Below are 16,211 nucleotides of genomic sequence, written 5' to 3'. Positions count from 1 at the left end.
AGAGCACCCTGAGAATTTATAAATACTCATTCAAGCGTTAACCTATTAAACCTATACAAGCGTTGCTCGCATGTGTATAACTTAACTTACATAGTTTTATAATATTCAGTTTATATATGGTATAAGCAGGGGAAAGAAAAATCACCTTGTCCAAGGAGAACAGAAGGGATATTATATACTCTGTGTCTAGGATTCTTTACACAGACTTGCTGGATTATATTTCCATCTCTCTTAACAAAAGTATTTGAAGAAGCTGTAAGGCTCAAACAAAATGCTCAAAGAAAGTGGGGTCAGTTATATAACGGCTGGCATTAGTTTGTTAAAAGTTTTTTCCCTACCCACTCCCAAATAAAAGGGACAAAGAAATGAACATTGTGGGAACGTGTTTCTAAACCACATGATATCCTTATCAGATTGTCATGTACAAGGGAGGTTCTCACACAGGGACCCCATGCTGGTGAGCGGCCCCGTCACATGATGCAAGTTCTTCGCTCCTATTCAGATTACTAAAATGAGCTGAAGGAAGCTGAATTTCCCCCTCCTCACTCCCCCCCCCGCTTCAGCAAAATGCACAGTGACCACAGTCATATTAATCCGCTGTCACTGGGAAAACAATCCTGAGCAGCTGCTAATGATGAGTGAGTATATGAAGAAGATAATCTAGCTATTAATATATATATGACAAGGTCGAAACTGTCTCAGATTAATATCTGATGAGCAGACTTTAATGTGAGGAAGCACACAGAGAATCGGAGAAATGTGAGAGTCAGAAAAAATACAGGGGGAAAAAACCTCGCTTGACTTGTAAATTTATAGAAAGAGAGTAATATGTTTCTATAAACAAATCCCACTTTGTCTTAGAAGTGTCTCTATTTCCACCACTAATGCTGTGAAGTCTGTCATTGAATTACTTTTTCATACAGTTTAGTGGAAGTGGGAAAGTCCTTTATAAAATTTTAATATTATATAAGGGTCTAAATAATATTTGGTCACTTAAAAATGTGAACTGTTTTTAAAAGTGCTGAGGGAGCTCCTAGATGCTCAGCATATTTGGAAATGAAGCCATGAAATGTGGATTTAGGATGCTAAGTTTAGGCTACTGTTTCTGACATTCTTAACTTTTGAAACACATCTGCTCATGCAACAACAGATTAATAAAATCCCAGACCTCAGATTATTTTTAAAAGACAGTTTAAAATCCACATTTTTGGATGGAAGTTGTCTCCTAATTACAATTAGGAGGAACAGCTAAGATTACTGTGACCAAAAAACTACACAGAAGAATCATTCCCAAACAATACCAGTTTATTTTGTACCTAGAATATGGTTCTCATAAAAAGGCAGCAGCAAACGAAAGACATTCCTCTTGGTGTGCCTGCTAGAAAATGCAGGTTTGCTACCCTCCTGCCTATACTTTTTCTTGCAGTACAGAGAAAATTATTATTCTGTTACTTCAGAACAGTTTTGAGCATTCTGCGGCTTGTATTTTCATGGCTCCATTTGGTTTGAAAGGGCTTAGGTTTCAGCAAGAAGTGGCATGGGTCACACTGCATGGGGACAGACTTCATGCATGTGAGCAAAGGTCAAAATCAATCATAGCTTTGTATTTCCAGGCCTATTACTTTTGGCAGTTTACCCTGCCAGAAGGGGCTAAAATATTTGCTTCCCAAAAGGGGTAAACATCAATAGGGGGCAGGAATATAATCAGCTTCTCAACCATGCAGCAATGAGAAAGGAGGGAAAAGGATCTGCCCCTTGTCGCGGCCACTAAGCCATCTAAACATTAGATGCAATATTTTCAGCAAAAAAAAAGTTGAAAGATTTCACAGCACAGTGACTTGAAAAGCACAATAGGCCTATTTAGGCAATTATATTATGCAGGCTTTGTTATTAGGCAGCCCTGCTCAGTCCCAGAAAGTCTGGATAATCAAAAGTGTCCAAGTACAGGAAGGGGAAAAGTACAACCCCACCCTCCCACACAGCCGCTGCCAGGACCTCTGGATTTGAAGGGTAAAGTCTATTTACTGAAGCTCCTTGGCCATTTCATACATCAACTGATATCCTTCCTCATGGGGCTGTGTGCTACAGCCTAGCAAAGCTCTGGAGAGCCCTTTAAAACCACAGCTAATTTGGCCCCAGCCGCCCGCCCCTGTAAATCGGCTGCTGGGAGGCTGCTGCCAGCCCCCCAGGCAGAACCTGTGAGGGGGAGAGGGATGAGAGGGATGCTCCCGCCACTCGCACGCACACCAGCGCCGGTCCCCATGGCCAAACAGATCTGGAACTCATTGCACTGTGCTCTGCTTTTGAGGTCTCTACAGGACGGGGCACGGCACGGTCGACGGCGGCAGACAGCGGGCCTTCCCAGCACAATGTTCCTTTCACAGCCCCTCTCCCAAATCTAAATGCTGGCCGGGTAACACAGCCGCACTTCATCGGCCGCATAAAGGGCAGTGTGTAAATTAGACCTGAGAAAAAGCAGTCGCTTGGGGTGCTTAGGGGAGGTGGAAGCGTAATCCACCGACCGGGGCACCTCGCTCCGCGGGACACACACATGGTTAACGGAGACGGGCTCAGCAGTAAGTGGGGATTTAACTGGATGTGAGGATAACGAACTTCGCTGTCTGAAACATTATCTCTCTCTTTCAACTCCTTCACTTCGCCGTAACCCTCTCCGAGGCAGCGCCGGCCAGCCTGGCTTTGTTCTGACAAGTTGCACCTTTCCTGCAGAGACTCATTAGGCAAGTGGGGAGTCACCCAAAGATACATTGCTTTTCCTCCAGGCTTATCCCACCCCAACTTCACCAGCGAACGCCTCCCATCATTTCTGTCTGCAGGAGTTTTTGACAGTGGTGCACATCCATTAGTTTTCCTGTGCTAGCAGCTGAATCAGTCTCACAGTATCAGAGTCTACGTAGAGAATAATTATTCTTGTTTCAATTAACTTGAGAGAAAAAATAGCCCTGCGCATTTTTTTTTTTTTTTTTGAATGAGGGGGATTAGAAACAAACATTTTTCGTCACATATTTCAGGGCATTAATCTCCAAGTATAAAACTTTAAATAAAGGCTGTATCCTTAAGCAAATCAGTCCTAGTGATTTAGCTGTAAAGTTTATAGATGAACTTTAAAGAAAATAACCTGGTTCAAACAGATCTTGCCTTCTGGGCACTAGCAAACACACCTGCAGCAATCTGATACTTGGGAATGCAGATTACAAGTCCTTCACTTCAAAATGTTTGTTTTTAAGTTCAGAAAGATGAAAGAAAATAAAGTACTGAGCTTTTTTCTGTTGGGCACAGATGTTTCCAGTATTTCCAGTGTTTGCAGGGAACAAGAACCTGACCCAAAAATCGCAGTAATCCAGAATTCAGAAGGAAAATGCATGCCTTCTGGAGTCCCATCTTCACAAACCTTCTGGAAGTTAACACCTCTTAGGTCCTTCTCTGGACAAACACTTCCCACCAAATCGAAATAAGAAATGTACACTACAAGAGCCTCAACATCCTGTTATGTTCTCCTGCCATATCTATAATATCTGCCTTCGTCGAATTTCTTGTTCTTCTAAACCCAATGAAATGCAGTAGGCAGTAGTCTTCTACTTGATATAATTAGCTGAAACACTACATACTGCCAAACAAGCTTACTCTTGTTTTAGGCCTGCTCATTTGGGTTTTTGCCTGTTTAATTAACTAAGACTTTTGTTTTGTTTTGTTTAAGAGGCTTTTTTAAAGGCCAAAGGAAAACGGCCATTTCTCGTCGCTCTTTCTCTCTCAGGGCCTGTGCAGTTCCAGTTCTCACTTCTGCAGTATTTAGTTAGCTCACATTTCACCAAAAGTTACTCATTTTCTCTCAGTAATTGTTGTCGCCGCACTACGAGGGAGCAGAGATTTTACCTTGCTTAGAAAAGTACAAATTACTCATTCTTGCCATCTAAACTTTCTTCCCCTTAAGAACTATTCTTGTCTAATTTGATTACGCTGACCTGATTTTTATCTCATGAGAAAAAGAATAACTCACGATTAAAAGTACAGTCGATTCCGCTCTTATTTCTGAGTCCACCATTTTCTTTGCAAATAAATACTTTTTTAAAACTTATAACAATATAACTAATACCACACAAAACAAACATATACGAGCGCAAAATCTGGTATTTTTTGTGTGCTCGCAACACATACACAGTGGCTAACGTTTGGGTTGCAACCTGTGGCAGGTTTTTCCTCCCACAAGGGAGGGAAGAAAAAAATACCACACAAGTTAAGGTCATGTTTGGGCTGTGCCTTACCCTCTATTTTTACTTTGCAGGCCCTTGTGGACTAGAAAATTCATGATGCTGCAGGAGCGCGCTTGCTTAGTGAATCGTAATAGGATTAACGTGCTGAAGATGTGCTGAAGTTGGAGACCTACAGCACTCTGCCCTAACCCCTGCAATGGCCAATTTTGCCAGCGTTTCAGTCAAAACCCTGATGCTGCCTGGGATTGTTACTACCCCGTTCAGAGTCTGCACTATCCATGTGTTATTCCCTCAACAACCATTTACCTTTTACTCTACAATCACGTCTCTATCAAAGCAATATTTCTAAGGCCTGAAGCAATGGCTGCAGGTGTACTCCTTTTATGGCTGAGCCAAAAATAAAACAGCAAACTAGACCAAAAAGCCTGTCTGTTACACGTCTAATAATTTCAAAATTTAGCTATGATTGCATTCCATTAAATCACAGAGGTCTTCATAAAAATGGAGAAGGAGGAAACACTTGAGGATAGAGTTAAACATTGTTATCTTTGTATTTATAACCACCAGAACAAACTTTAAACCATTTAAAGATTTCTGGACCACAAAAATTCTGGTTTTGTCATTATTTTCATGAGATGCAAGAAAAAAATCTTAGATGTTGAGAGAATTTTAGTACTTTATAATCTATTTACACATATTAACCAACACACAAAGTCCTTACTCTTTCTTTAAAATGAAAAACAAAACTTGCTCTAGAAATCAAACGGAATTCTTCATTTGGACCCTAACTAAACAGCTTTTCCACATTTCTATACCATTAACTTTCACAGTTCAAATTACAGCCACTGTATTATGATTCAGGTTCTGGCCAGATTTTAAATTCCCATGCAGCGAAGACTAATCCTACCTCTTACAGAGTTATGAGACTGGATTCCTGAATGCATTTTCCCGTTGTTTTTTTTTTTTTTATTTACTCTTGTTAATATGTGTTTCTTTGATTAGCTAAACTTTGCTGTTATCAAGACTTGTCTCTTATCACAGGCCCTAGGCAAATGACATATTTACCACTCATTCCATTCTGATAAGGGTAATCCTGTGTTTAACTTGCCGAAGAACAAACACCATGTATTTTGTTTTTAAGAATCCTGCTTCTAGGTATTAACAACATACAAGAGAATGAGCAGAACATTTTTAAACCAGAAGTTATTTAAAGAATATGTTGTGAATGTAAGCTTTTAACCACAGCATATGCCTCCTACTCCACGAAAGTTTATGTAATTCCTAGTTTCTGCAATATCACTGCTGAAGTTATACTGAAGTCTAAACCATGGAAAGAGGAAAACACATTTTTGGTAAAACATCTGTTTTTTTTTCCTCCCCCTTCCCCTAACTGAAGCTCTCCTGTAGCTTGTAACATTATCTTAAAGTAAAAGCTTTTTTCATATCTTGTTTGAAGCATTTTGGAAACAGCACAGATAAAATAAACATCCCACGCTGAACTTCACAGTCTAATTTTAATTGCAGGGGCATCAAAATATTTGCAGTGATGTAGGCTGGTAGTCAGTGATTTTTACAATTCTGTTTTCATTACTCAACCCACACAAAGGTTATGTGGTGACTGAAAACTTCTGAGCAAAGTGAAAAACACACTATTTCACCAAACTTTTTAAAATTTATTTTTCAATTCCCCCCTCCACCCTTTCGAGATATACTGTATCAGAAGGAGAACTGTTCTAATTCCTAGGTAACTTTTTAACATACCGCAAAACAAAAATTTCAAACAGAATTAAACGGTTAATGGTGCACTGAAGTGCCCTAGAGCCTGCTAAAAACATTTTGATAGATAGCCAAGTCATTTATCTAAATCACTGTCAAAGCAGTGAAGCATCCTGCAAGCTTTCATGCAGAGTATAAGGTGATGCTTTCTGGCACTTCTTGTCATTTCTCAAACTTGAAACTGTGGTGTTAAAATGCTGCCATTGTTTACCATCTATGTGTTTCAGTAACAAATCAGGACCCTATCACATAATAATACATTTTCTGAAGTGTCCTACCACTAACTCTCCCTCTTCCGCTACCCATGCGATGCTGCCTGAATCTCAAGGTATAGAAATAATTGATGGTTAAACTCAAAGGGTGTTCACAGTAAGTAGTTTTCTAGCAAAACAGCAACTTCTTAGAGCAACAAAGTGAAGAAGAAAGGTGGCAGCAAGGTCAGTACAAAGAAATATTGCCTTTTCTCAGGAAACTTAAAACTACTGTCTGAGTTTTGGAATGCAAATTCTGCGCCTTTGCAAGAACTGTATGGAATAGCATTTTAATTGCTTGGCTGCTCTGCTAAAACGCACTTTGAGACAACATACATCCAGATTACCAAACATGGTACAAAATAGATTAAGGGAGCAAAGAACAAAACTACTACAGAGGTGTTATGTAAATTCACCCTTCACTAGCTGGTGTTTTGCAAGTACTTGCTATATTATATTATATTATAATTTTGTGAGTCCCTGCTTGGCTACCCAACTGCTCTTAGGATCAATATGCTACATGAGAGGGGATAAACAGAAAGCAGCCCAGTGTTTTTTTCCTTTTTCCTTTCTTGCCAAAAGCAGAAAAAAGGCTTGCAAACCACATTTTGCACAAAAACTTCCCCCACCCCTCATTACCCCCTGCACTTAATTACAAGTATTTCTTTTTTAAATACATGCAAATAATAATAATAATAAATAATAAAGTGGAAAAAAAAGAAGAGTTGGGACCTACATTGAGCACTGTGCCGGTGTTGCCACTCTGTTTGTGCCAATCCACTGAAGCATGCTTTGAGAGCCTTCTCCTGGAGCATGCAGGAAGACGGACTCGCTGTGTAGAAATCCAGCATCTGAGCAGGGCTCACTGCTAGAACATCCATACAGTCAAACATGATTCCCCCTGCACAGAATGCCTGCAAAAGTGCTTTCCTCTAGGTGTGGAGGAAAATGGCACATAAAAGTACACCCAACTCCATCAAACTCTGCCCCTTTTTTGGCACGTAGGCTGTTGGTCTTTTTCCCAGACCAGAATCATGAATTATGACAGACAACACAGCTAAAAGCCTGTAATTGATCCAAATGATCATTTACCATTTTCCAGGCTGCCCAGCCAATCCAGCAAGATAGGGGGAAGCGAGCCGCATTCCAAGTTTTAGCTCCCATCAATTTACCCCCAAAATTTCTTTAGAGTCAGTCCCGCTCCTCAGGCGCTCGCCGGGTTCGTGCCGCGTCCCGCTCCGTGCCGATCGCCCGCTTCCCCGGGATAAAACGGCTCCGGTAGGGACTCGGGATCCCCCTCGGCCGTGAATAGATCCTTCTGCCTCTGAACAGCTCACTTCCTACTACTTGTGTCACAGGGAATGAAAGATTGAATTGCCTAATATATGCGAGTGAACTTTCCGTGAACCCTTCCCAGGCTGCTAACCTTCAAATGACCCAAGCGGTCTGACATCACCAGCTCCCAGGATTCTCACACGCCTTCACAACTCCCAGCAGCCCTGCAAAAAAAGCAAGCAAGCAGGCAGGGCAAGGAGGCAGGCAGGGCAGGCAAATGCTGGCCCCAGCCCTGCCGGAGTCGCCCCACTGCCGCCGAGAGCGGGCGGCAACGGCGAGTGTGGATGGGGAGGCCAGTGTGCAAAAAGACCCAAAATAATAAAGTAGGAGGGGAAAAAAAAAAAAAAAGGGCAATAAAACAACAATGAAGAGGAGAAAGGGGGAACTGGAGGATTTTTTTTAAATTCCAGCTCAATTTGCTAAAACTTCTGTGCCATCTTCCCCCCACATTCCCTTCCTCTCCCAAGAAATCACAGCCGTCATCTGCCAGTACAGAGCTACGGACACAGGCTTCACTCCAACTTCTGGGGCAGCCTCATGCTAACCCAGCCCCACGGCCTGCCAGCAGGGACCCCTGCTCAGTGCCACCAGCAGAGGTGATGGACCTCATGGGCCCGACCCTGCTGGGGCAGGGGGTCAAGTTCCATCTACCCCCGCTACCCTATACTCTTGTTCCTAAATCACACAGAGGTGTGTTATGGCTGCAGCAGAACCCGGCCATGCAGCCCAAAGCTTCCAGGCCTCCCTGCCGGCTCAGATTTGGCAAGCACCATCGCCTGGGAGGACCTGTCCCTGCAGCAGGAGGCAGCCACACAACCCCTCTTCTCCATGGCCCAGGGGCCAGCACGTCCTGCCTGTCTCTGATTAGCAGAGAGGGGCCAGGGCTGCTCGCCTGGCCCTGGAGGGGCTGTATCAGCTTTCAGAGGGCTAATGAGCCTCAGCTCCTCATAGGGGAGAAAGGCCATGAGCAGGCCCGTGAGGAATGGGACCCACCCCAGGGTGCCAGGAGGGGAGACTGCGGCTGCCCCCTCCCCAGGGCAGGCAGCCCTGGCTGCCCCCTCACAGCCATTTTGAAGGCATGGGGGTGCTCCCACCAAAACACCCGCAGAGGTCTCGGAGAAGTCGCACTCTCGGCAGCCCTCCCTTGAGGCAGGAGAAGGTGTCAAGGCCTTCCCAGCTCTGTGGCCAGCATGTCACAGCCAGCACCGTGCTGGCCCACCATTTGCATCAAGCCAGCAGGAAGCCCTCTGCTTTTTAGGTAAATTACCACCTTCTGCACAGTCTTGCTCACAGAAGGAGACTCCATCAGGACCCTCTGCTAGTCCTTATTCCTATGGACACTTTAAAAATGAAAAACAACAGCGTAGAAACGCTCTGTCTGCCCAACTGTAAAGTCATGAGCTCAACAACCCTGGGCACATGTTGATTTTAAGGGAACAAGCCAAGTCACCTCAGGCCCATCAGACTGCGCACTAGCCTGGACCAAGGTTTCCCATGGCACAGAGAAGCCTGTTTCCCACCCCAAAACTAACTTGGGTTCGGAAACTGGAAAATAGAACCCTAGATTACTGTCTGAAAAGCCCAAGAGGGTAGTCGGGCGTAGCAGGGGACACTGTGCACAAACATGGCAAACAAATGGTGACCATAAAGAAATGCTGGGCAGAGACAGGCTCTGAGAGACTGGCTCCGCACAGCCACTTTAATGGATGCGGTGTCCCCTCTCCACAAAAAGTCCTTTGATGAACCGAAAGCTTTCTGACAATGCCTGCAGATTGTATTAACAAAACTTTTCACACAGGTTCAAGAACTTGGGGAAAAAAAAAAAAAAGCCACCAACCACACACAGCACACACACTTGTTCCCTCTTGTTCCCTGAAACTGATATACCCATGTTGAAAACCAGCAGGCAGCAAAAAGATCTGCTGCAAACTGGAAGCGAATCCGTTTGAAGAGATGAAAACCAAAGCTTTTCTAGCCTCCTTCCCTGCCGGCTGTCCCTCTAGCAGGCAGCTTCTCTTCCCGTCTTCCCTCCAGGCAGAAGAGTTACAACCACTGGAGCTTAACAGCATCTTTTTAAGGACTTTCTTGGTCCATTGGGGTGTCCTCCCCCAGCCCCAGCTCCTCCAGCTGAAGAAGCCCCTGACACTCTGTAATCCAAGAATTATACACCACGCACATTTATCCAAAAAGCCACTCTTCAGGGAAGGCTTGTTTAAACCATTTCAGCACAGTAAGAAGCGTTTGCTGTATTAAAAACACAAATGGAAAAGTGGCCAAATTTTTGTTAAAATCTCGGCTGGCTACATTGCTACAACTTTGTTTTGAGTAGCAAAGCTAAATTAAAAGGCAATATTTTCTAACCAGACAACAAAGGATGCATGAGAAGTTTGGAATATGTAATGTGTTGCCACAAAAATAACTGGAAAGGATGATACAAAACACAGTATGTTTTTTCAGTCTCCAATTTAGGAAGAAAACAGCATTTTGTGTGGACCAAGGCTCTCTGAACAGTTTAAGCTTATGCCAAGAAAAACATATTGCCCATGTGAGTTAAAATAAACAAAATCAAACAAACAGAAATACAGTTGTGTTTATCCCATTAGCAGTCTTATAAAACTGTATTTAAAAATAAAAGCAGCTCATTGTACCTCAAAATGTAGACTGGCAGCTTCTGAAAATAAATGCCAGGAAGTCATGCTTAACTGCATATGAATTGAAAAAGATTGCCTTTTCTCACTGTATCTGAATGACCCAGGTAGCTCATCATGTTTTATTACGAATAATAGTTGTGCTAATGCTTATACTTATTACTAAAACCACATGTAATTAACAAATTCTTCAAATAGCCTAATGGTTTGCTTGCATACCACTTCTACAATACAGTAATTTATGTATCTCATACTTTACTCCGAAATAGTATGGTATTGTTTTTCTTAGAGTATCAGGAAAACCTACATACATAAAATTGGGTATTTTCTAGTTCAGATCAGGACTAACCATAATTATTGTAATAACTAATAGCTCTCTAATTCAAATGTAATGAAACTTTAAGTATTGCCACATATTTTAAATGCCTACCCAGCTCCCATATAGGTGTGAGCAGGCAACAGCTCTCCAATGTCTTCCATTTTATCCGTGCGAAGAAATTGTGATTTCACATCACCTCTTTGATCTGTTTTCTCTCATACTGTGATGGCAGAAACTTTACAATAAACATATTCTTAGCCACAAGTGAAATAAAAAGCAAAAGTTCAAGTCAGAAATCTATTTCCTTTGGTGTTACTGTACATTTGTCAGTGTGACATAGCACATTCGAAACCCATAATCATAAAACAAAAATTTACAGCCAAGGTTTAGGGTCTACATCTGTTTCTCTGGTTTTTGTACTGCAATTACCCACTGGACAATTCAGAAAGCAGCACTATGAATCATGTACTGCACACGTCTGTGCTGGTCACTTTTTCGTTAGTACAAGAGGCTGAGGATTCCATAATATGCTTCACTGAGAGAGCATTAACTAGAATTAAGCTGAGTGGACTGGGCGCTCTAATAAAAACGACTTTACTAGAAGCAACAGAGTACTCCTGGAATATAACAGGCATTTTTATAGGATAGAAAAATTAAGAAATACATGCAAAAAATCTCTGAAACTAAGTACCTCGGGGGAAGAGGACTTTTTTTTTTTAATGCATGTATTTTACTATTAATCAAATGTAGCACTCTCTTGAAACAGTTTTGACAGCAGAGTAAATGGTTACTAGTGAATGATGTGTGTGTTTAAGCAGTGAAAGCAGAGACAAAGTGATGTTTTCTTCTACTCCCTAGGCAAGAGCTGACACTAAGCTTGCTGCCTCAGCTTTGATACTCACAGATTCCTTTGTGTCAGTTGCTGGGAGAATCACTGGCAGTTCACTAACCCTGCCTCACGCACAGGAGCTTTGATTTTTACCTCTTCATTGAGAATAGATGTCAATATGAAACAGTACTTGTCTGCCTTGGTGCCTTCTCCCCCGCCCCCCATCTCCCAACTGGTCATACAGAGTTTCGAATCTGAAAACCTGAATCCCCTTTCACTACATGTATTTTTCTTACTGTTGCAGGATGTTTTCCTCGTGTCTCAAGCACATGAATGATGTCAAAAGATTATGGGGAAGAAAAACACTGGGTCACAAGAGAGTGGCTGAATATATAAAACTCTGAGGTAGACCTGAGGAAACGAGTATCAATCCTGAGTAAGAATTGCCCCGAAGAAAATAAAACAGTAAAATTACTGGTACAAAATGGCACAAATGACCTGGAAAAACATGAAGTACAGTGAAATTAAGTCAAAAAGGGTTTTATTCTGACTGCTGTGTGCTACCATGCACAGCTTGCAATGACTGAAACAGGGATTTGCACGTAACAGGAAGAATCACTTCAGGTCTGAAATACAACAGCAACTGGCAAAAGACTGTTCAGTGCAGAGTAGTATTTTATTTTAGATGGGAAAAGCAGAATTAGTCAGCTCCAGATCCAGAACTTGGGTACGTAACCAGCCTCAGTCACTTACCAATAAGAGCTTTTTGTCTGTTTTAATCAGTGGACATGTATTCATAAAGATGCCTTTAAAGCTGATGGCTTAACTTAAAGGCTATAAAAATAATTCATCTACACAAAGCTGAGCACACGACCACATTTCTTAGAATCTACACTGTGTTTTACACTCCTTTGGGCCAGAGCCAGAGGAAGAGAACTGCCCTATATGATAAAACTGGAAGTGTATCCAGTTCAGTAATCCATTTCTAAGAGTGACTGCTACTAGATCTTCCTAAGGAAAATACCAGAAACCCTAGTGACTGGGAAAGTATAACTCACCCATAGGTCCTCTAATAGCCTATTCCTTAACAGCAAATCACTTAAGTGTTAAAGCATGAGATTTAATGTCCTTTCCGAATTTGTTTTTGGTAATAGCCCTGATATTCTAGATATTCATGTATAGCCAATGTCTTTTTGGATTGTGATAAATTTGTAGCTCCATGACAGAGAAGGAAATAGTAAGTTATTGGGCTTTGAGAGAAAAAAGGATAAATGTTTTTAAAAAGCATTGTAAAACTGATCCATGTTGCAAATAAAGGAAAAGACAGACCAAACCGCACCTCTCTGAGGCCCCAAAGGCTGACTGCTGTAGGCTCCAGAAAGGTTGGCAAAGAGGCAATGACATCATGTGCTTAAAGAGGGGATGACATGCATTTTTGAAGGATATAAAAAGCATTATTACATTAAAAATTGGCTACAGACTCAATCTACACTTGCTGTTTAGGAGGATCCTGCAGTGCAAATACCCCTGCTAAAGGGTTGCCAGAAAATAAAATACAAGGGGTGGAGGGGGAAGTTTGTTTCATTTTGTTTTCTTTTTAAATGACCAGAAACTGCTGTTTCAAGGTTTAGCCAAGAAAGAGCTTTTTACTGCTAGCCTATAAATCCCTCAAAACATAGAGTTATAATGGAAATGCTGAGGTAACTGGAGTGCCATGCATGGCACTGACACGTTGCCTTATATAATCCAGAGAGAATGAGGGCTGGGAGATCTATAAAACGTAAGTAGAAGCAAGATGTAGGAAAGAGCAGAAGAGCAAGAAGAAATATTGAATATTAAACTGCAGAGAGTACTACTTCTAACAATAAAGTTTCCTATATACCCAATATGCTCATGGTTGGCTGAAGGCAAAAGAGCACAGAGCTCCATTAAAAATAAAATAGAGATTCCAAAAGGCTATTCAAGTAACTGTTTTGTTTCTGCCTTTTTTTTTTTGTGAGGGAAAAAAATAGAAAGTTACTTAACAACAGGATAGTATTTCCTGATGTTCTGATATCCTGAAAAGTGTCTCACAATGTATAGATAAATAACACTAGAAAATGCAGAATAAATGGAGTTCCAAACACAGAAAACTTGCAACCCTAGTTGTAACCAAAATCAGAATAAAAACCAAGTCAACAGTATTTCTAGAGGTTCACTAATTGCAGCTCAAACTCTTAGCAAAAAGTCAGCGCTAGTGACTTTCTTGTAGCAAAAGTTACTGAGGAATAACTGGAGCTGCAGCTCAGTGCAGACATATATCCTAAGAAAGACCAAACCTTACTTAAACCCTATTTAAGACCGACTTAAAGTGCCTTTAAACTTTGTGCTCATGCACTACTGCAGGGGCAACTCATACAGAGGGATCCCAGAGGCCAGCAAGAGCCAAACCACCCTTGTGTGGGGCTCTGGTCACATAAATCCCGATGCAGATTGGATTGGTTTATGCCATTAGTGTAAACTGCAATAGATCCACAGCTTGGCAGCTTGACACACGTATTCATGATAATCCAATTCCTGCTTCGCTAGTTCCTAAATCTACACTGAACACTGAAAGAACAGTCTAATACTCTACCTGTGGGCATCTTTAAAGGCACAATGAAGAATTGACTGGAAAATGCGCCAGCACAGCTACCTGGCTGGCAGAGGTAATGACAAGGAACTACTATGTGGTGACACCACCTGAAATCCCCTGGTAATTATGCCAAAACCTCTACTATGCCTGTTGCCCTAAAGCAATCACACCTTCATTTTATCACGCAGCTGCACACTCTGTTCGGGCACAGTATGCATGACTTTTTGCTGTAGCTGAGGTAGGATTACCCAGGAGCTGAGATAGTATTTGGCAAATTGGCATCCCTTTTCTTTTGTAGGTGATGGGCCATCAATACTGTGTGAATAAGCTGAGGGCACACATCCTCTCAGGAACACTGTTATCATTGTAAATTTATTGAAGTAGCCTGAAAAGTAAACTTTGCTAACAAGGTCAGTTTTAGAAGCACACAGGTTATCATAGTGTAGCTATTACTGAGCAGGTAAGGGAATCTGTATTTCCCTTTTGTACTACAGTAACTGTGCCCACAGTTGTGCTGTTGCAGGTACAACTCAAAAAGGAAAGATCACTTTCTCACCCTGCGTTGTTATACCAATGTAACATTCAAACATAGACAAGATGCCAGCAAAACTCAGGCTGGACTAGACTCCACTTGCATTCAGAACAAGCAGTGGCCGCATGAACGATGTCCAGTCTAGAACTCTTGTAAGGTGTTTTCTGGTTTTCAACTCTACTAAAATTCACCTAATTAAATTGTTCTTTGGTGCATTCCTCAAATTGTACTTGACTTCTGCAATTTACGTCCACAAAGAAAAATCTACATAGTCTCAAACAACTTGATTTAGATAGTCACATATGATTAAATAGATCTGAAAATTCCCATACCCTCAGTCTGCAAGGCTCACATATTGAGCCAGAGAGGAGACTGAATATCCAGGCATATAAGAGCCACACTCATGGAATCATGACTGACACACATGCTTTAATCAAGGATGACTTACAGAGTTGGGGTGCAGTTAAAGATTATGGTGGTCAACAGCATATTACCCCAGTAATTCTACAGTATCACAAATTTTTGGCCTTTCTGGGACCTTTTGTGACGTATGTAGTCAAGGACACACAAAGGAATCTCTAAGCATGTAATGCAGCACATCAGGTTTGACAGGTCTATAAAACTATCAAATTTGGTTTGCCTAAACTAGACCAGAATTCTTCATTTTGATATCTTGAGCCTTCTTCTGACTGAACAACTCTGCATAGACTTTATTGTCACACTGAAAAAAACCATTCCTTTTAATCCGTTCATACTTTTGGGCAAATGTCTTCAAGAGCAGGCTTTTCATTCATGCGACACTTATTTTCTGTGTGTTCTTATCAGACTATCTGAAGAACAGACTTCACCCGTCTTTATATGGAGACATGCAAAGAAGAATGTGTGCAAGGAAACTCTTTTCCTTTGCAAAAATGGCTCCAAGATCTCACCCTTGCTGCATCCATCCATTCTGTCTTTGGCATGAAGTATTCCAAAACATATGTCAGAACACAGGGTTGTGGCCCGACTTCTTCAAGAAATTATCAAGACTGATGGACAGGGAAAGTAAGCCTCAACCCACAGGAGGTTTTGTAACAAGAATGAGACACGGACACTCCCAATTCTGAGAAATGTGTTGGAATTCTCCTTAAAAAGTACAGCATCATGTTATCTTCAAACAGATCCTAAATGACTCAACCAAATGACAAGAGAGTGCATAAATTTTATTTAAAGACCTTAAAAAGTTAAAGTTCACCTGCAGGGTTCCTAAATTTGTCTACAACTTGATGATTTACTTTATTTTTTCAAAAACAGACTTGCTAACAGTACAAGTGCACACCACTGATACTCAAGCCTATTCTGCTAGCCGAACAATGCAGGATTATTATGTCACTCAGAGGCAGGACTGCGCAAGCTTGTAAGAAAGGCTTTGCCAGTACAAATTATCAGACAGAACCTCACTGGAAAAAATGAGGCACAAAGATCTAAGTGAAGTGTAAAACTTACTGGGAATTGAACGACATATTGACAAATACCACTCCGCTCTTTTGCTTCCTATCAGAACCAAACAGCTGAAGCAGAGATTCCTAAGTAGTGTTTTTACAGGCCAAGCCTATAGTCTCTCCCTCATCTTATCAGTAGCTTTCAAAGGGACTGTGGGTGGATCTCCTCCAGGAAAAAAAAGAAAATAAAACAAGAA

At 41.6% G+C, this 16,211-nt stretch overlaps 1 protein-coding gene across 13 annotated transcripts in view; it reads right to left on the bottom strand.

Annotated features, from left to right (window-relative positions):
• The window catches only part of RARB (retinoic acid receptor beta), a 329,788-nt gene that overhangs the window by 85,046 nt on the left and 228,531 nt on the right, over window positions 1-16,211 (bottom strand). Inside the window, exon 1 of one of the 13 annotated variants that reach the window (XM_005499174.4) lies at window positions 6,993-8,075. The exons of 10 other annotated variants lie outside the window; for them this stretch is intronic. In XM_005499174.4, the coding sequence (XP_005499231.1) occupies window positions 6,993-7,149 (157 nt within the window). In that variant the 5' untranslated portion in view covers window positions 7,150-8,075. Of the gene's footprint in view, window positions 1-6,992; window positions 8,076-16,211 lie in introns of those variants that run through there. 2 more of the 13 variants (XM_005499175.4, XM_065051590.1) reach the window with 2 other exon arrangements.

The sequence above is a fragment of the Columba livia genome, chromosome 2 (genome assembly GCF_036013475.1).
Source record: "Columba livia isolate bColLiv1 breed racing homer chromosome 2, bColLiv1.pat.W.v2, whole genome shotgun sequence".
Lineage (NCBI taxonomy): Eukaryota > Metazoa > Chordata > Aves > Columbiformes > Columbidae > Columba > Columba livia.
Note: the sequence above shows the minus strand (reverse complement) of the source record. Positions and strands in the feature narration are given on the sequence as shown.